This window comes from Salvelinus fontinalis, chromosome 30, assembly GCF_029448725.1.
Source record: "Salvelinus fontinalis isolate EN_2023a chromosome 30, ASM2944872v1, whole genome shotgun sequence".
NCBI lineage: Eukaryota > Metazoa > Chordata > Actinopteri > Salmoniformes > Salmonidae > Salvelinus > Salvelinus fontinalis.
In genome coordinates, this window is record NC_074694.1 from 988,706 (window position 1) to 1,009,776 (window position 21,071).

Here is a 21,071-nt window from a genome sequence, read left to right on the forward strand (position 1 = left end):
GGTGTACCGGACAGTTTGTAGCTAGTTTAGCTAGCTAGCTACTATATTGGATATATTTAAGTTATAAGTTATTTAAGGGGGGGGGGGGGGAGAGGGGAGGGGGGGGGGGGGGGAGAGGAGAGAGGGGAGAGAGGGGAGTACCGGACAGTTTGTAGCTAGTTTAGCTAGCTAGCTACTATATTGGATATATTTAAGTTATAAGTTATTTAAGGGGGGGGGGGGAGGGGAGAGGGGAGAGGGGAGAGAGGGGAGAGGGGGAGACCAGTTAGAGTCCTGAGCTGGGTCAGTTAGAGAAGACAGAGAGAACACCACACACACACACACACACACACACACACACACACACACACACACACACACACACACACACACACACACACACACACACACACACACACACACACACACCCAACAAAAAGAACAACACACACACACACACACACACACACACACACACACATATGAACACATGTACACACCAACAAATCAAGGCAAACACACAAGTCACCCAGGACTGACCAATCCTGCAATGTCCCAATGCCAACACTGGATGACATTTACCAGACAAATAAATACGTTCCCTGTCACTCTGTTTCTGTTATTGGCTCGGTTTATCCCTCCCAAACATGTACACTCAGACACACATGCACACGCATGCTCACACACACACGGTCTGTCAGGAAAGTCTGTCAGGAGGAGTGATGAAGATGATTATGAAGAGGATTATGAAGAGGAGTGATGAAGAGTGATGAAGACGATGAGGAGCGATAAGGAGTGATGAAGAGGAGGATGAGTGATGAGGAGTGATGAAGAGGAGTGATGAGGAGTGATGGTGGAGGAGAAGTGATGAGGAAGAGGGATGAAAGAAGAGTGATGATGAAGAGTGGTGATGAAGAGTGATGATGAAGAGGAGGAGTGATGAAAATGAGTGATGAAGAGGAACGATGAAGAGGAAGAGTCATGAAGATGGCGATCGATGAAGAGGAGTGATGAAGATGACGGGTGATGAAGATGACGGGATGAAGAGGATGTGATGAGGACACACACACACACACACACACACACACACACACACACACACACACACACACACACACACACACACACACACACACACACACGCACACACACAGGTAGTGTACCTCAGCAGGGGGAATACCCTCAGGGGGACGACACTGCAGCAACACCTCCTGCTCCAATCTCACCTCTCGACCCAGAGGCTCCTGTTCAAAGGACTTACGCAGGTCTGCAGACAGGGAGACAGAGGGTGGTGACAGAGAGTTTTATACTATTTATTAATTATATTTCACCTTTATACCAGGTCGGCCAGTTATTTCACCTTTATTTAACCAGGTAGGCCAGTTATTTCACCTTTATTTGACCAGGTTGGCCAGTTATTTCACCTATATTTAACCAGGTAGGCCAGTTATTTCACCTTTATTTAACCAGGTCGGCCAGTTATTTCACCTTTATTTAACCAGGTAGGCCAGTTATTTCACCTTTATTTAACCAGGTAGGCCAGTTATTTCACCTTTATTTAACCAGGTCGGCCAGTTATTTCACCTTTATTTAACCGGGTAGGCCAGTTGAGAACAAGTTCTCATTTAACAACTGTGACCTGGCCAAGATAAAGCAAAGCAGTGCGACACAAACAACAACACATAGTTACACATGGGATAAACTGAGTGTCTGTGTGTGTGTGTGTGGGGGGGGGGGGGGGGGGGGGGGGGGGGGGGGGGGCTACAATTAGGGATGGAATTAGGATAAGGGGTTAGTGGTTAGGTTTGGGTTTAGGGTTAGAGAAAATAGGATTTTTAATGGAAATCCATTTTAGGTCCTCACGAGGATAGAAAAACAAAATGTGTGTGTGTCTCAGAAGATGCTGTGTGTGTTACTCAGAGTCTGTTTCTCTCTCTGTGTGTGTGTGTGTGTGTGTGTGTGTGTGTGTGTGTGTGTGAGTGTGCGTGTGTCTCAGAAGATGCTGTGTGTGTTACTCAAAGTCAGTTTCTCTCTGTGTGTGTGTGTCTCAGAAGATGCTGTGTGTGTTACTCAGAGTCAGTTTCTCTCTCTGTGTGTGTGTGTGTGTGTGTGTGTGTGTGTGTCTGTGGGACAGTGTGAGTGACAGATCTTCTCCTCTCCTCTCTGACAGCTGTCAGAGAAACCAATGAATCCCTCACTAGGCTTTTAACTGTGTAGCTAACCAACATGCTAGTGTGTGTGTGTGTGTGTGTGTGTGTGTGTGTGTGTGTGTGTGTGTGTGTGTGTGTGTGTGTGTGTGGGTGGGTGTGGGTGTGGGTGTGGGTGTGGGTGTATGTGTGTGTGTGTGTGTGCGTGTGTGTGTGTGCGTGTGTGTGTCTGTGGGACAGTGTGAGTGACAGATCTTCTCCTCTCCTCTCTGACAGCTGTCAGAGAAACCAATGAATCCCTCACTAGGCTTTTAACTGTGTAGCTAACCAACATGCTAGTGTGTGTGTGTGTGTGTGTGTGTGTGTGTGTGTGTGTGTGTGTGTGTGGGTGTGTGTGTGGGTGTGTGTGTGTGTGTGTGTTCCCACAACACATGTCCTTGACATGTGTTCACATTAAGTCTTGTTTCCAAGTATGTGTGTGTTAGTGTCTCTGTGTGTGTGTCTTCCAGGCATGTATCTCATCAACAAGCACAGTGTGTCAATCACAGCACATATCCAGTAGGAGTCATGTGAAGGACATGTGTCAATCGTATCTGGATGGATGTGAATGAACGTTGTCACAGACACCACAAACACCACATACACCACATACACCACATACACCACATACACCACATACACCACAGACACCACAGACACCACAGACACCACATACACCACAGACACCACAGACACCACAGACACCACAGACACCACATACACCACAGACACCACAAACACAGACACCACAAATACACAGACACCTGAAACACCACAAACACCACAGACACACAGACACCACATACACCACAGACACACAGACACCACATACACCACAGACACCACATACACCACAGACACACAGACACCACAGACACCACAGACACCACAGACACCACATACACCACAGACACCACATACACCACATACACCACAGACACCACAGACACACATACACCACATACACCACAGACACCACATACACCACAGACACCACAGACACACATACACCACAGACACCACATACACCACATACACCACAGACACACAGACACCACATACACCACAGACACCACAGACACCACATACACCACATACACCACATACACCACATACACCACAAACACCACATACACCACAGACACCACATACACCACAAACACCACATACACCACAGACACCACATACACCACAGACACACAGACACCACAAACACACAGACACCACAGACACCACAAACACACAGACACCACAGACACCACATACACCACAAACACCACATACACCACAGACACCACATACACCACATACACCACAAACACACAGACACCACATACACCACATACACCACATACACCACAAACACCACATACACCACAGACACCACATACACCACAGACACCACATACACCACAAACACCACATACACCACAGACACCACATACACCACATACACCACAGACACCACAGACACCACATACACCACAAACACCACATACACCACAGACACCACATACACCACAGACACCACAGACACCACATAGACACAGACACCACACACACACAGATCCCCTCCCCACACACACAGACCCCCCCCACACACAGACCCCCCCACACACACAGACCCCCCCCCCCACACACACACACAGATCCCCCAGACTCCCCTCTCTCACTGTACCTACAGATCCCCCAGACTCCCTCTCTCACTGCACCTACAGATCCCCCAGACTCCCTCTCTCACTGCACCTACAGATCCCCCAGACTCCCTCTCTCACTGCACCTACAGATCCCCCAGACTCCCCTCTCTCACTGTACCTACAGATCCCCCAGACTCCCTTTCTCACTGTACCTACAGATTCCCCAGACTCCCTCTCTCACTGTACCTACAGATCCCCCAGACTCTCTCCCTCTCTCACTGTACCTACAGATCCCCCAGACTCCCTCTCTCTCACTGTACCTACAGATCCCCCAGACTCTCCATCTCTCACTGTACCTACAGATTCCCCAGACTCCCTCTCTCTCACTGTACCTACAGATTCCCCAGACTCCCTCTCTCACTGTACCTACAGATCCCCCAGACTCTCTCCCTCTCTCACTGTACCTACAGATCCCCCAGACTCCCTCTCTCTCACTGTACCTACAGATCCCCCAGACTCTCCATCTCTCACTGTACCTACAGATTCCCCAGACTCCCTCTCTCTCACTGCACCTACAGATCCCCCAGACTCCCTCTCTCACTGCACCTACAGATCCCCCAGACTCCCTCTCTCACTGTACCTACATGCGATGTGGACGTACGCCCGGCTACTCTTGGTGGTGCCTGCCGAACTCCAGGCAACACACTGACACCAGTAGTCCTCCAGACCAAACAGTTCCTCCACCTGGGTCCTCGATACAGAGATATCCACCTCCCTCACCACCAGGCCTGGGAGAGAGAGGGGGGAGAGGGGAGAGAGAGGGGAGAGAGGGGGGAGAGAGGGGGGAGGGGAGTGGAGAGATAGGGGAGAGAGAGTGGAGAGATGGGGGAGAGAGAGTGGAGAGATGGGGAGAGAGAGGGGGTAGATGGGGGAGAGAGAGGGGAGAGAGAGGGGGGAGCGAGAGGGAGGAGAGAGGGGAGAGAGTGGAGAGATGGGGGAGAGAGGGGGGGAAGAAAGAGGGGGGAGAGGCGAGATGGGGGAGAGGAAAGAGGAGGGAGAGAGGGAGGAAAGAGGGGGGAGAGAGGAGAGAGGGGGTAGAGAGTAGGGAGAGATTAGGGAGAGGGGGAGAGAGGGGGGAGAGAGGGGGGAGGGGAGTGGGGAGATGGGGGAGAGAGAGTGGAGAGATGGGGAGAGAGAGGGGGGAGATGGGGGAGAGAGAGGGGAGAGAAAGGGGGGAGAGAGGGGGGAGCGAGAGGGAGGAGAGAGGGGAGAGTGGAGAGAGTGGAGAGATGGGGGAGAGAGGGGGGGAAGAAAGAGGGGGGAGAGGCGAGATGGGGGAGAGAGGGGGGTGAGGAAAGAGGGGGGAGAGAGGGAGGAAAGAGGGGGGAGAGAGGAGAGAGGGGGGAGAGAGTAGGGAGAGATTAGGGAGAGGGGGAGAGAGGGGGAGAGGGGGGGAGAGGGGGAGAGAGAGAGGGGGAGAGGGGGGGAGAGGGGAGAGAGGGAGAGTGAGGGGGAGAGGTGGGAGAGGGGGGAGGGAGAGAGGAAAGAGGGGGGAGAGAGGGGGGGAGGGAAAAAAGAGGGGGGAGAGAGGAGAGAGGGGGGAGACAGTAGGGAGAGATTAGGGAGAGGGGGGAGAGATTAGGGAGAGGGGGAGAGGGGGGAGAGAGAGAGGGGAGCGAGAGAGAGGGGAAAGAGGGGAGAAAGAGGGGGGAGAGAGTGGTGAGAGCGGGGGAGAGAGCGGGGGAGAGGGGAGAGAGAGAGGGGGAGAGAGGGGGAGAGAGGGGGGAGAGAGGGGAGAGAGTGGAGAGAGTGGAGAGAGAGGGGAGAGAGTGGAGGAAGCGGGGGAGAGAGCGGGGGAGAGAGCGGGGGAGAGAGTGAGGAGAGAGAGGAGAGAGGGGATAGACTGAGATCATTATATGTTAATGAATGCAGTGTACAGTAGCGATGCGCGGGTTGACTCATAACCCGCAGACCCCATGGTGATATCTGTGGGGTGGGCTGGTTTAGTCGTCCCCATGGTGATATCCTCAGGGTGGGCTGGTTTAGTAGTCCCCATGGTGATATCTGTGGGGTGGGCTGGTTTAGTAGTCCCCATGGTGATATCTGTGGGGTGGGGTGGTTTAGTAGTCCCCATGGTGATATCTGTGGGCTGGTTTAGTAGTCCCCATGGTGATATCTGTGGGGTGGGCTGGTTTAGTAGTCCCCATGGTGATATCTGTGGGGTGGGCTGGTTTAGTAGTCCCCATGGTGATATCTGTGGGGTGGGCTGGTTTAGTAGTCCCCATGGTGACATCTGTGGGGTGGGCTGGTTTAGTAGTCCCCATGGTGATATCTGTGGGGTGGGCTGGTTTAGTAGTCCCCACGGTGATATCTGTGGGGTGGGCTGGTTTAGTAGTCCCCATGGTGATATCCGCAGGGTGGGCTGGTTTAGTAGTCCCCATGGTGATATCTGTGGGGTGGGCTGGTTTAGTAGTCCCCATGGTGATATCTGTGGGGTGGGCTGGTTTAGTAGTCCCCATGGTGATATCTGTGGGGTGGGCTGGTTTAGTAGTCCCCATGGTGATATCCGCAGGGTGGGCTGGTTTAGTAGTCCCCATGGTGATATCTGTGGGGTGGGCTGGTTTAGTAGTCCCCATGGTGATATCTGTGGGGTGGGCTGGTTTAGTAGTCCCCATGGTGATATCTGTGGGGTGGGCTGGTTTAGTAGTCCCCATGGTGATATCTGTGGGGTGGGCTGGTTTAGTAGTCCCCATGGTGATATCTGTGGGGTGGTTTAGTAGTCCCCATGGTGATATCTGTGGGGTGGGCTGGTTTAGTAGTCCCCATGGTGATATCCTCAGGGTGGGTTGGTTTAGTAGTCCCCATGGTGATATCTGTGGGGTGGTTTAGTAGTCCCCATGGTGATATCTGTGGGGTGGGCTGGTTTAGTAGTCCCCATGGTGATATCTGTGGGCTGGTTTAGTAGTCCCCATGGTGATATCTGCAGGGGTGGGCTGGTTTAGTCGTCCCTATGGTGATATCTGTGGGGTGGGCTGGTTTAGTAGTCCCCATGGTGATATCTGTGGGGTGGGCTGGTTTAGTAGTCCCCATGGTGATATCTGTGGGCTGGTTTAGTAGTCCCCATGGTGATATCTGTGGGGTGGGCTGGTTTAGTAGTCCCCATGGTGATATCTGTGGGGTGGGCTGGTTTAGTAGTCCCCATGGTGATATCTGTGGGGTGGGCTGGTTTAGTAGTCCCCACGGTGATATCTGTGGGGTGGGCTGGTTTAGTAGTCCCCATGGTGATATCTGTGGAGTGGTTTAGTAGTCCCCATGGTGATATCTGTGGGGTGGGGTGGTTTAGTAGTCCCCATGGTGATATCTGTGGGGTGGGCTGGTTTAGTAGTCCCCATGGTGATATCTGTGGGGTGGGCTGGTTTAGTAGTCCCCATGGTGATATCTGTGGGGTGGGCTGGTTTAGTCGTCCCCATGGTGATATCTGTGGGGTGGTTTAGTAGTCCCCATGGTGATATCTGTGGGGTGGGCTGGTTTAGTAGTCCCCATGGTGATATCTGTGGGGTGGGCTGGTTTAGTAGTCCCCATGGTGATATCTGTGGGGTGGGCTGGTTTGGGGTAATTCATTATTGTGTGAATGAAGGGTGGGCTGGTTTAGTAGTCCCCATGGTGATATCTGCGGGGGGGGGGGGGGGGGGGGGGGTTGGTTTAGTAGTCCCCATGGTGATATCTGTGGGGTGGGCTGGTTTAGTAGTCCCCATGGTGATATCTGTGGTGTGGGCAGGTTTAGTCGTCCCCATGGTGATATCTGTGGGGTGGGCTAGTTTAGTAGTCCCCATGGTGATATCTGTGGGGTGGGCTGGTTTAGTAGTCCCCATGGTGATATCTGCAGGGTGGGCTGGTTTAGTAGTCCCCATGGTGATATCTGCAGGGTGGGCTGGTTTAGTCGTCCCCATGGTGATATCTGTGGGGTGGGCTGGTTTAGTAGTCCCCATGGTGATATCTGTGGGGTGGGCTGGTTTAGTAGTCCCCATGGTGATATCTGTGGGGTGGGCTGGTTTAGTAGTCCCCATGGTGATATCTGTGGGGTGGGCTGGTTTAGTAGTCCCCATGGTGATATCTGCAGGGTGGGCTGGTTTAGTAGTCCCCATGGTGATATCTGTGGGGTGGGCTGGTTTAGTAGTCACCATGGTGATATCTGTGGGGTGGGCTGGTTTAGTAGTCCCCATGGTGATATCTGTGGGCTGGTTTAGTAGTCCCCATGGTGATATCTGTGGGGTGATATCTGTGGGGTGGTTTAGTAGTCCCCATGGTGATATCATCAAGGTGGGCTGGTTTAGTCGTCCCCATGGTGATATCTGTGGGCTGGTTTAGTCGTCCCCATGGTGATATCTGTGGGGTGGGGTGGTTTAGTAGTCCCCATGGTGATATCTGTGGGGTGGGCTGGTTTAGTAGTCCCCATGGTGATATCTGTGGGGTGGGCTGGTTTAGTAGTCCTCATGGTGATATCTGTTGGGTGGTTTAGTAGTCCCCATGGTGATATCTGTGGGGTGGGCTGGTTTAGTAGTCCCCATGGTGATATCTGTGGGGTGGGCTGGTTTAGTAGTCCCCATGGTGATATCTGTGGGGTGGTTTAGTAGTCCCCATGGTGATATCTGTGGGGTGGGCTGGTTTAGTAGTCCCCATGGTGATATCCTCAGGGTGGGCTGGTTTAGTAGTCCCCATGGTGATATCTGTGGGGTGGGCTGGTTTAGTAGTCCCCATGGTGATATCTGTGGGGTGGGCTGGTTTGGGGTAATTCATTATTGTGTGAATGAAGGGTGGGCTGGTTTGGGGTAATTCATTATTGTGTGGATGAAGGGTGGGTGGGTAGCGGGTTAAATAAAGACAAAACAATAACTTAAAAATCATTAAATATATATTTCTTGTGCATTTATATCTATAGGCTACATTGAGAATTTTCTGTCCTTATTTTAGGCTCTCTGGCATTAGTGCGTAACACTAAGCTTCAGGACCCAGCTGTATGAGAACAGGCAGAAAAAGTTAACGTCGATCCAATGGAGGCAAAAAAAGGACAAGTTCAGAGTTGAATTTAGTAGTCCCCATGGTGATATCTGCGGGGGGGGGGGGGGGGGGGCGGGTTTAGTAGTCCCCATGGTGATATCTGTGGGGTGGGCTGGTTTAGTAGTCCCCATGGTGATATCTGTGGGGTGGGCTGGTTTAGTCGTCCCCATGGTGATATCTGTGGGGTGGGCTGGTTTAGTAGTCCCCATGGTGATATCTGCAGGGTGGGCTGGTTTAGTAGTCCCCGTGGTGATATCTGTGGGCTGGTTTAGTAGTCCCCATGGTGATATCTGTGGGGTGGGCTGGTTTAGTAGTCCCCATGGTGATATCTGCGGGGTGGGCTGGTTTAGTAGTCCCCATGGTGATATCTGTGGGGTGGGCTGGTTTAGTCGTCCCCATGGTGATATCTGTGGGCTGGTTTAGTAGTCCCCATGGTGATATCTGTGGGGTGGGCTGGTTTAGTAGTCCCCATGGTGATATCTGTGGGGTGGGCTGGTTTAGTAGTCCCCATGGTGATATCTGCGGGGTGGGCTGGTTTAGTAGTCCCCATGGTGATATCTGTGGGGTGGGCTGGTTTAGTCGTCCCTATGGTGATATCTGTGGGGTGGGCTGGTTTAGTAGTCCCCATGGTGATATCTGTGGGGTGGGCTGGTTTAGTCGTCCCCATGGTGATATCTGTGGGGTGGGCTGGTTTAGTAGTCCCCATGGTGATATCTGTGGGGTGGGCTGGTTTAGTCGTCCCTATGGTGATATCTGTGGGGTGGGCTGGTTTAGTAGTCCCCATGGTGATATCTATGGGATGGGCTGGTTTAGTAGTCCCCATGGTGATATCTGTGGGGTGGGCTGGTTTAGTAGTCCCCATGGTGATATCTGTGGGGTGGGCTGGTTTAGTCGTCCCCATGGTGATATCTGTGGGGTGGTTTAGTAGTCCCCATGGTGATATCTGTGGGGTGGGCTGGTTTAGTAGTCCGCATGGTGATATCTGTGGGGTGGGCTGGTTTAGTAGTCCCCATGGTGATATCTGTGGGGTGGGCTGGTTTAGTAGTCCCCATGGTGATATCTGTGGTAGTGATATCTGTGGGGTGGGCTGGTTTAGTCGTCCCCATGGTGATATCTGTGGGGTGGGCTGGTTTAGTAGTCCCCATGGTGATATCTGCGGGGGGGGGGGGGGGGGGCTGGTTTAGTAGTCCCCATGGTGATATCTGCGGGGGGGGGGGGGGGCTGGTTTAGTAGTCCCCATGGTGATATCTGTGGGGTGGGCTGGTTTAGTAGTCCCCATGGTGATATCTGCGGGGGGGGGGGGGGGGGGGGGCTGGTTTAGTAGTCCCCATGGTGATATCTGTGGGGTGGGCTGGTTTAGTAGTCCCCATGGTGATATCTGTGGGGTGGGCTGGTTTAGTCGTCCCCATGGTGATATCTGTGGGGTGGGCTGGTTTAGTAGTCCCCATGGTGATATCTGCAGGGTGGGCTGGTTTAGTAGTCCCCATGGTGATATCTGTGGGCTGGTTTAGTAGTCCCCATGGTGATATCTGTGGGGTGGGCTGGTTTAGTAGTCCCCATGGTGATATCTGCGGGGTGGGCTGGTTTAGTAGTCCCCATGGTGATATCTGTGGGGTGGGCTGGTTTAGTCGTCCCCATGGTGATATCTGTGGGCTGGTTTAGTAGTCCCCATGGTGATATCTGTGGGGTGGGCTGGTTTAGTAGTCCCCATGGTGATATCTGTGGGGTGGGCTGGTTTAGTAGTCCCCATGGTGATATCTGCGGGGTGGGCTGGTTTAGTAGTCCCCATGGTGATATCTGTGGGGTGGGCTGGTTTAGTCGTCCCTATGGTGATATCTGTGGGGTGGGCTGGTTTAGTAGTCCCCATGGTGATATCTGTGGGGTGGGCTGGTTTAGTCGTCCCCATGGTGATATCTGTGGGGTGGGCTGGTTTAGTAGTCCCCATGGTGATATCTGCAGGGTGGGCTGGTTTAGTAGTCCCCATGGTGATATCTGTGGGCTGGTTTAGTAGTCCCCATGGTGATATCTGTGGGGTGGGCTGGTTTAGTAGTCCCCATGGTGATATCTGCGGGGTGGGCTGGTTTAGTAGTCCCCATGGTGATATCTGTGGGGTGGGCTGGTTTAGTCGTCCCCATGGTGATATCTGTGGGCTGGTTTAGTAGTCCCCATGGTGATATCTGTGGGGTGGGCTGGTTTAGTAGTCCCCATGGTGATATCTGTGGGGTGGGCTGGTTTAGTAGTCCCCATGGTGATATCTGCAGGGTGGGCTGGTTTAGTAGTCCCCATGGTGATATCCGCAGGGTGGGCTGGTTTAGTAGTCCCCATGGTGATATCTGCAGGGTGGGCTGGTTTAGTAGTCCCCATGGTGATATCTGTGGGGTGGGCTGGTTTAGTAGTCCCCATGGTGATATCTGTGGGGTGGTTTAGTAGTCCCCATGGTGATATCATCAAGGTGGGCTGGTTTAGTCGTCCCCATGGTGATATCTGTGGGCTGGTTTAGTCGTCCCCATGGTGATATCTGTGGGGTGGGGTGGTTTAGTAGTCCCCATGGTGATATCTGTGGGGTGGGCTGGTTTAGTAGTCCCCATGGTGATATCTGTGGGGTGGGCTGGTTTAGTAGTCCTCATGGTGATATCTGTTGGGTGGTTTAGTAGTCCCCATGGTGATATCTGTGGGGTGGGCTGGTTTAGTAGTCCCCATGGTGATATCTGTGGGGTGGGCTGGTTTAGTAGTCCCCATGGTGATATCTGTGGGGTGGTTTAGTAGTCCCCATGGTGATATCTGTGGGGTGGGCTGGTTTAGTAGTCCCCATGGTGATATCCTCAGGGTGGGCTGGTTTAGTAGTCCCCATGGTGATATCTGTGGGGTGGGCTGGTTTAGTAGTCCCCATGGTGATATCTGTGGGGTGGGCTGGTTTGGGGTAATTCATTATTGTGTGAATGAAGGGTGGGCTGGTTTGGGGTAATTCATTATTGTGTGGATGAAGGGTGGGTGGGTAGCGGGTTAAATAAAGACAAAACAATAACTTAAAAATCATTAAATATATATTTCTTGTGCATTTATATCTATAGGCTACATTGAGAATTTTCTGTCCTTATTTTAGGCTCTCTGGCATTAGTGCGTAACACTAAGCTTCAGGACCCAGCTGTATGAGAGGCAGAAAGGCAGTATGAGAGGCAGACAGGCAGAAAAAGTTAACGTCGATCCAATGGAGGCAAAAAAAGGACAAGTTCAGAGTTGAATTATTAGGTGACGCGGTAGAAGAGGATGATGGGAATGGTTTGGGAATGGTTTGGGAATGGTTTGGGAATAGTTTGGGAATGGTTTGGGAATGGTTTGGGAATAGTTTGGGAATGGTTTGGGAATGGTTTGTTGAAGCGGTAGAAGAGGATGATAGGAATGGTTTGGGAATGGTTTGGGAATAATTTGGGAATGGTTTGGGAATGGTTTGGGAATGGTTTGGGAATGGTTTGTTGAAGCGGTAGAAGAGGATGATAGCAGTGCCGCTATGTGATGTGTGATGACTGTGAGGCGCTATAAACAGTTCGACAGTCACACTCCTGCACATTTAAACTTTTCTTGCAGTAAAAATGATCCACCAAATGTTTGGCAACATTTTGACTCAGGAACAGGAGTGGATAAGTACGATTTATTTATTTCATTTTAAGAGAATGCACAGTTAGGGACCGTCTGTAAACGTGCTATCTTTATCAGCATCATAAAAGCTGATAGTATTTCAACCACAGTTAGGGACCGTCTGTAAACGTGCTATCTTTATCAGCATCATAAAAGCTGATAGTATTTCTACTACAGTTAGGGACCGTCTGTAAACGTGCTATCTTTATCAGCGTTATAAAAGCTGAGAGTATTTCTACCACAGTTAGGGACCGTCTGTAAACATGCTATCTTTATCAGCGTCATAAAGTATTGCATTCAAGCTGAACTGAAATCTTATCAGAAACATGTCGTCTTCACAGCTTTCTGTTTCCTTACAACCGCTACAACTGATGTTATTTTCACAGAAAATCGTTCCCCGTTTATTTTTTTTGCTATTGCATTTTCTCCCCCGGTTCCTAAATGTCTTCGCTCAGGGAAAGAAGCAGAGACGACAGAGAAATTTTTACTAATGTCAAATAGATTGAAACATTCATTCTATAATTTAAAAAAACAAACATCGGGAGGTTGTATTAGCGATAGCAGGTGAACAAACAGCTGATCAGCGTACCACTAGTGTACAGGGTTTCTTTATTGTAACGTCTATTAGTCAACGGTTGAGGAAAGTTAAGAGTGATTGTTGGTGTTTGAGAATGACTATGGGATTGTGTGTGTGTGTGTGTGTGTGTGTGTGTGTGTGTGTGTGTGTGTGTGTGTGTGTGTGTGTGTGTGTGTGTGTGTGTGTGTGTGTGTGTGAATTCTTGCGCTCGTGAATGTTCGTGACTATGGGATTGTGTGTGTACGTGTGTGTGTGTGTGTGTGTGTATGTGTGTGTGTGTGTGTGTGTGAGTGAATTCTTGCGCTCGTGAATGTTCGTGACTATGGGATTCTGTGTGTGTGTGTGTGTGTGTGTGTGTGTGTGTGTGTGTGTGTGTGTGTGTGTGTGTGTGAATTCTTGCGCTCGTGAATGTTCGTGACTATGGGATTGTGTGATTGCATCGTGTACTCCAGTACTATTCCTGTACCTGTGATCTGGTCGAGGCTCTCTTTGGTCACATGATCGTTCTGGTTGACCCACTCTCCGTTACATTTGAAGTATATCTGCGTAGCGGGGGCGGCCCTACAGCGGAGCTGCACCGGACGGTTCTTTACGACGAACCCATCCTCGGGTTCCAGCTGGAACTCTGGGAGAGGTTCTGCCGGGGCGGAGGGGAAGGAGTCGGATATCACCTCGCTGTAGTCACTGCTCTCTAAGGAGAGAGAGAGAAAGAGGGAGAGAGAGAGGGAAGGAAGGAAGGAAGGAAGGAAGGGAGACAGAGAGAGAGAGAAAGAGGGAGAGAGAATAAGAGGGAGAGAGAAAGAGGGAGAGAGAATAAGAGGGAGAGAGAATAAGAGGGAGAGAGAAAGAGGGAGAGAGAATAAGAGGGAGAGAGAATAAGAGGGAGAGAGAATAAGAGGGAGAGAGAATAAGAGGGAGAGAGAATAAGAGGGAGAGAGAATAAGAGGGAGAGAGAATAAAAAGGGAGAGAGAGAGGGAAGGAAGGAAGGAAGGAAGGAAGGAAGGGAGGGAGGGAGGGAGGGAGGGAGGGAGGGAGACAGAGAGAGAGAGAGAGAGAGAGGGAGAGAAAAAAAGAGAAAGAGACAGAAAGAGAGCGAGAGAGATTAGAAAATACATTTGCCTAAATTATATAAATTACTCCTTTCTATACAGAAATATATAAACTCAGCAAAAAAAGAAACGTCCTCTCACTGTCAACTGCGTTTATTTTCAGCAAACTTAACATGTGTAAATATTTGTATGAACATAAGATTCAACAACTGAGACATAAACTGAACAAGTTCCATAGACATGTGACTAACAGAAATTGAATGTGTCCCTGAACAAAGGGAGGGTCAAAATCAGAAGTAACAGTCAGTATCTGGTGTGGCCACCAGCTGCATTAAGTACTGCAGTGCATCTCCTCATGGACTGCACCAGATCTGCCAGTTCTTGCTGTGAGATGTTACCCCTGTCTTCCACCAAGACACCTGCAAGTTCCCGGACATTTCTGGGGGGGATGGCCCTAGCCCCCACCCTCCGATCCAACAGGTCCCAGACGTGCTCAATGGGATTGAGATCCGGGCTCTTCGCTGGCCATGGCAGAACACTGACATTCCTGTCTTGCAGGAAATCACGCACAGAACGAGCAGTATGGCATTGTCATGCTGGAGGGTCATGTCAGGATGAGCCTGCAGGAAGGGTACCACATGAGGGAGGAGGATGTCTTCCCTGTAACGCACAGCGTTGAGATTGCCTGCAATGACAACATGCTTAGTTCGATGATGCTGTGACACACCGCCCCAGACCATGACGGACCCTCCACCTCCAAATCGATCCCGCTCCAGAGTACAGGCCTCGGTGTAACGCTCATTCCTTCGACGATAAACGCGAATCCGACCATCACCTCTGGTGAGACAAAACCGCGACTCGTCAGTGAAGAGCACTTTTTGCCAGTCCTGTCTGTTCCAGCGGCCGTGGGTTTGTGCCCATAGGCGACGTTGTTGCCGGTGATGTCTGGTGAGGACCTGCTTTACAACAGGCCTACAAGCCCTCAGTCCAGCCTCTCTCAGCCTGTTGAGGACAGTCTGAGCACTGATGGAGGGATTGTGCGTTCCTGGTGTAACTCGGGCTGTTGTTGTTGCCATCCTGTACCTGTCCCGCAGGTGTGATGTTCGGATCCTGTGCAAGTGTTGTTACACGTGGTCTGCCACTGCGAGGACAATCAGCTGTCCATCCTGTCTCCCTGTAGCGCTGTCTTAGGCGTCTCACAGTACGGACATTGCAATTTATTGCCCTGGCCACATCTGCAGTCTTCATGCCTCCTTGCAGCATGCCTAAGGCACGTTCACGCAGATGAGCAGGGACCCTGGGCATCTTTCTTTTGGTGTTTTTCGGTAGAAAGGACTCTTTAGTGTCCTAAGTTTTCATAACTGTGACCTTAATTGCCTACCGTCTGTAAGCTGTTAGTGTCTTAACGACCGTTCCACAGGTGCATGTTCATTAATTGTTTATGGTTCATTGAACAAGCATGGGAAACAGTGGTTAAACCCTTTTACAATGAAGATCTGTGAAGTTATTTTGATTTTTATGAATTATCTTTCAAAGACAGGTTCTTTTCTTGCTGAGTGTAACTTCTGTGAGTGTAACTTCTGTGAGTGTAACTTCTGTGAGTGTAACTTCTGTGCGTGTAATGTTTACTGTTCATTTTTATTGTTTATTTCACTTATACTTATTATCTACTTCACTTGCTTTGGCAAAGTTAACATATGTTTCCCATGCCAATAACGCCCCTTGAAATTGAATTGAGAGAGCGATATAAAGAGAGAACCATGGGTAGGAACAGAAAACACACACGGTCAGTAAGAGGGAGAGTTAGAGAGAGTGAACCGTGAGAATGGAGCGCGTGTGTGTGTGTGTGTGTGTGTGTGTGTGTGTGTGTGTGTGTGTGTGTGTGTGTGTGTGTGTGTGTGTGTGTGTGTGTGTGTGTGTGTGTGTGTGTGTGTGTGTGTGTGTGTGTGTGTGTGTGTGTGTGTGCAAGCCAGCAAGCCAGAAGGTGTGTGTTACAGTAGTGATAGTAATGTGAATCTGTGAGCTTGGCACCCTGACCAAGCCTTTATTTCACAAAGTCCTTTAAAGTGTTGATAGGTTATCCCCCCCCCTCTGGTTTCAGTCGTCTGCCCCATCCAGCCTCTCTGGGAGGTACCATGTCCCTCAGCGGGGGTGGACAGGACCTGACCTTCTAGTGACAGGTCTGGTGTTTACAAATTATCCTCAGACGTTTTCCACCTGACACATCGCTCCTGGGTGTGTGTGTGTGTATGTGTTAGGGTGTGTGTGTGTGTGTGTGTGTGTGTGTGTGTGTGTGTGTGTGTGTGTGTGTGTGTGTGTGTGTGTGTGTGTGTGTGTGTGTGTGTGTGTGTTGGAGTGTGTGTGTGTAAGGGTTTCCGTGGTACCGGACAACGTGACCTGGAAGATTATAATTTACCAGACCCATATGCATTGGGTGCTTAATTAATCCACGGCGCTCCAAGTGACAAATCACATTTACATATATGGTAATACATCTTAACAGAACATGTAACTCATGTAACGAAGCAGCGAATGAAATGTCATTTTCAAAACATTGGAAAACACCATTCTAAATAACACACCTGATAGCAGTTCCATATGTGCCAGAGATTCAACACCTACGATGGGTTAATGATATAACCAGGATTGGCTTCAACCAAAGAAAGTTGATATGAAAATCAACAGAACAGAAGTGAAAAAATGCATAGCACTGGGTGTAATTAGGGAAGTAATTATTATATTATAAATTTAATAATATATAATTACTCCTGTTTATACAAAAAATAAATAAAATCATTCAAAAATACTTCCCAAGAAAATATGACTTAGCCACAGAGGATTCGAGCTCCCTATAGGCTAAATCATTAGCTTACCACAGACCCGGGTTCGATTCTAGGTTGTGTCGCAGCCGACTGTGACCGGGGGACCCATGAGGCGGGGCATAATTGCAGTGATGGGACGAGACTGTAACAACCAATTGGGGAGGAAAAAAAGTAAAAAGTACACAAAAATAAAACAATAACACAACAATATACTGCTGTCGATTATTTCAAATCACAAGCTTGTGGGCCTATTTGGGAAGCGCGCGCGCGGCAACAGGCCCAGCTGCATATCGAGTCGCGGCTGTCACTGAAAAGCATCTAATATATGTGAAGATAATGTGGCTTGAGTATCATTTAAAATGTTGAGACAAGAAGAAGGGGAGGGGTGGAGATATAGGACAGTCTCTCTCCAGAATGGCTCAACGGAGCAGGGGTGTGTGGTGGAGATATAGGACAGTTCTCTCCAGAATGGCTCAACGGAGCAGGGGTGTGTGGTGGAGATATAGGACAGTTCTCTCCAGAATGGCTCAGCGGGGCAGGGGTGTGTGGTGGAGATATAGGACAGTTCTCTCCAGAATGGCTCAACGGAGCAGGGGTGTGTGGTGGAGATATAGGACAGTTCTCTCCAGAATGGCTCAACGGAGCAGGGGTGTGTGGTAGAGATATAGGACAGACTCTCTCCAGAATAGCTCAGCTGTCTCCCAACAATTCTTGCGCATTCATTCCTTCATTGTATTCCCTTTTATTACGAATTCTCCGTTAGGGATTGTTTGAAAGATTTTTCGAATAGTTTTACTGTGAGGAACTATAGTTTTAACATACAGTATTATAATTCGCAAACACTTTCCTACATTCCTGCGCAGCAGGACAGATACTTCTATGCGTGCTCAACATTATCAGGACAGATACTTCTATGCGTGCTCAACATTATCAGGACAGATACTTCTATGCGTGCTCAACATTATCAGGACAGATACTTCTATGCGTGCTCAACATTATCAGGACAGATACTTCTATGCGTGCTCAACATTATCAGGACAGATACTTCTATGCGTGCTCAACATTATCAGGACAGATACTTCTATGCGTGCTCAACATTATCAGGACAGATACTTCTATGCGTGCTCAACATTATCAGGACAGATACTTCTATGCGTGCTCAACATTATCAGGACAGATACTTCTATGCGTGCTCAACATTATCAGGACAGATACTTCTATGCGTGCTCAACATTATCAGGACAGATACTTCTATGCGTGCTCAACATTATCAGGACAGATACTTCTATGCGTGCTCAACATTATCAGGACAGATACTTCTATGCGTGCTCAACATTATCAGGACAGATACTTCTATGCGTGCTCAACATTATCAGGACAGATACTTCTATGCGTGCTCAACATTATCAGGACAGATACTTCTATGCGTGCTCAACATTATCAGGACAGATACTTCTATGCGTGCTCAACATTATCAGGACAGATACTTCTATGCGTGCTCAACATTATCAGGACAGTAAAACCAGACATGTGCTCATTGTTCACACCGAGCACTCCGAACAAAAGACAATGAAAACATTTACAAATCTCGTAAATGATGGTTTTATGAAATAAACACAAACTGGTTTCTCACAAGTGTAGCAGGTTGTGAGCTCTGCAAACGACGACTGTAATTAATACATGGATTAACAGAAATGAATGTAACCAAATGATGGAGATTAACGCTACATTTACTACTGGCGACGTATGTAACGGATAGATAATCGCCAATCCTCAGTGTAAAAGAGCATTGGAAGTTATAGGACCACAGCTGCATTGGCCTATAGGCTAACTTCCATTCACTCATTTCTTTAGCCGCCAATCGATCACAGTGTTTCAACGTGTTCATATGGCAGAGGCTTTAAACGTTTACATTTTTTATCATTAACCACGTGACGATGTTTTGAGAAACGAAAAGATCGTTATTGAAATTGAAACTGTTTCATGAAAATGCACATATGAAAATCAAAGAAACGGTAGAAAATATATAAATTGTAAGCTTCCCCAAACTTGAAAGTCAACCGCTGCCTAAGGAATCTTCATAAAACGGTTGGATTTAGCCTATAGCCAACTTTTAAAACAAGTTTAAGACATGGCTCATAATAACAAATAAACAAACAATTAAGTATGTTTTCAAAATGCATACTGCCTCCAGCTTACATTGTAAAGTGGTATGTGATGCGCTGATAGCCTGTTGCCTGCACTTGAATGGTGAGGTTTAATGACTGACTTCAATGACCAGTTTAGAAATAAAAAAATAGTAGCTATTTTTTGTCGCGCAACAAAAATGTTGAAATGTGATTTGCATTTACAATTGTTGTGCAATGAAAGTGTTTATTAAAAGCACGTCTTACTCCAGCAGCAACCAGCTGAAGAGTAGCATGATACAATCCGGCTCAAAATAAGCGTTGTATGCTGTCCATGTATGATAGTTGTCATGAATAAGACACTTGATGACTAACAAAAAATACACGCGGGCCAATTTAATTCCACTAAATTATGCAAATTAACCTACAGACCGATAAGCATGATGGTCAAATGAACATGGAACAAAAAATATAAAATTGCAACATGCAACAATTTTAACAATTTTACTGAGTTACAGTTCATATAAGGAAATCAGTCAATTGAAATATTCTATGGATTTCACATGACTGGGAATACAGATATGCATCTGTTGTTTCACAGATACCTTAAATAAATAAAGGTAGGGGTGTGGATCAGAAAACCAGTCAGTATCTGGTGTGACCACCGTTTGCCTCATGCAGCGAGACACATCTCCTTCACATAGAGTTGATCAGGCTGTTGATTGGTGGCCTGTGGAATGTTGTCCCACTCCTCTTCAATGGCTGTGTGAAGTTGCTGGATATTGGCGGGTTTATACAGTTTTACAGGCTTTTATTTTTTATCGGCCAAAAGTCGGCAAGAGGAAACCCTGGTGTGATGGAGAGAGGGTGAGAATGAGTTTCAGTCTCACAGGGAGAAGTGTCACTTAACGCTAACTAGTAGTAACACCCAGCGCTGCCAGCCTCCCAGTCAGACTCCCAGCCAGCCTCCCACCCACCCAGCGCTGCCAGCCTCCCAGCCAGCCTCCCAGCCAGCCTCCCAGCCAGCCTCCCACCCACCCAGCGCTGCCAGCCTCCCAAGTTTTGGTTTCTCTCAATTCAATTCTATTTTCAATTTAAGGTGCTTTATTGCCATAGGAAACATACAGTGCCTTAGGAAAGTATTCAGACCCCTAGACTTTTCCCACATTTTGTTACGTTACAGCCTTATTCTAAAATTGATTAAATAAAACAATTATTCATCAATCTACACACACTACCCCATAATGACATCACAATACCCCATAATGACATCACAATACCCCATAATGACATCACAATACCCCATAATGACAACGCAAAAACAGGTTTTTAGAAATGTTTTTACAACTGTATTAAAAATACCTTATTGACATAAGTATTCATACCCTTTGCTATGAGACTCGAAATTGAGCTCAGGTGCATCCTGTTTCAATTGATCATCCTTGAGATGTTTCTACAACTTGATTGGAGTCCACCTGTGGTAAATTAAATTGGTTGGACATGATTTGGAAAGGCACACACCTGTCTATATAAGGTCCCACAGTTGACAGTACATGTCAGAGCAAAAACCAAGCCATTAGGTCAAAGGAATCGGTAAAGCTAAGAGACAGGATTGTGTCGAGGCACAGATCTGGGGAAGGGTACCAAAACATTTCTGCAGCATTGAAGGTCCCCAAGAACACAGTGGCGTCCATCATTGTTAAATGGAAGAAGTTTGGAACCACCAAGACTCTTCCTAGAGCTGGCCGCCCGGCCAAACTGAGCAATCGGGGGAGAAGGGCCTTGGTCTGGGAGGTGCCAAGAACCAGATGGTCACTCTGACAGAGCACCAGAGTTCCTCTGTGGAGATGGGAGAAACTTCCAGACGGACAACCATCTCTGCTGCACTCCACCAATCAGGCCTTTATGGTGGAGTGGCCAGACGGAAGCCACTCCTCAGTAAAAGGCACATGACAGCCCGCTTGGAGTTTGCCAAAAGGCACCTAAAGACTCTCAGACCA

The 21,071-nt window shown here is 48.8% G+C and overlaps 1 protein-coding gene across 1 annotated transcript in view; it reads right to left on the reverse strand.

Annotated features, from left to right (window-relative positions):
* The window catches only part of LOC129828542 (netrin receptor UNC5B-b-like), a 217,420-nt gene that overhangs the window by 89,868 nt on the left and 106,481 nt on the right, over positions 1-21,071 (reverse strand). The window contains exons 2-4 of the mRNA XM_055889563.1: positions 13,540-13,764; positions 4,447-4,590; positions 1,143-1,246 (exon numbers count right to left, since the gene is read on the reverse strand). Of these exons, the coding sequence (XP_055745538.1) occupies positions 1,143-1,246; positions 4,447-4,590; positions 13,540-13,764 (473 nt within the window). The remainder of the gene's footprint in view (positions 1-1,142; positions 1,247-4,446; positions 4,591-13,539; positions 13,765-21,071) is intronic.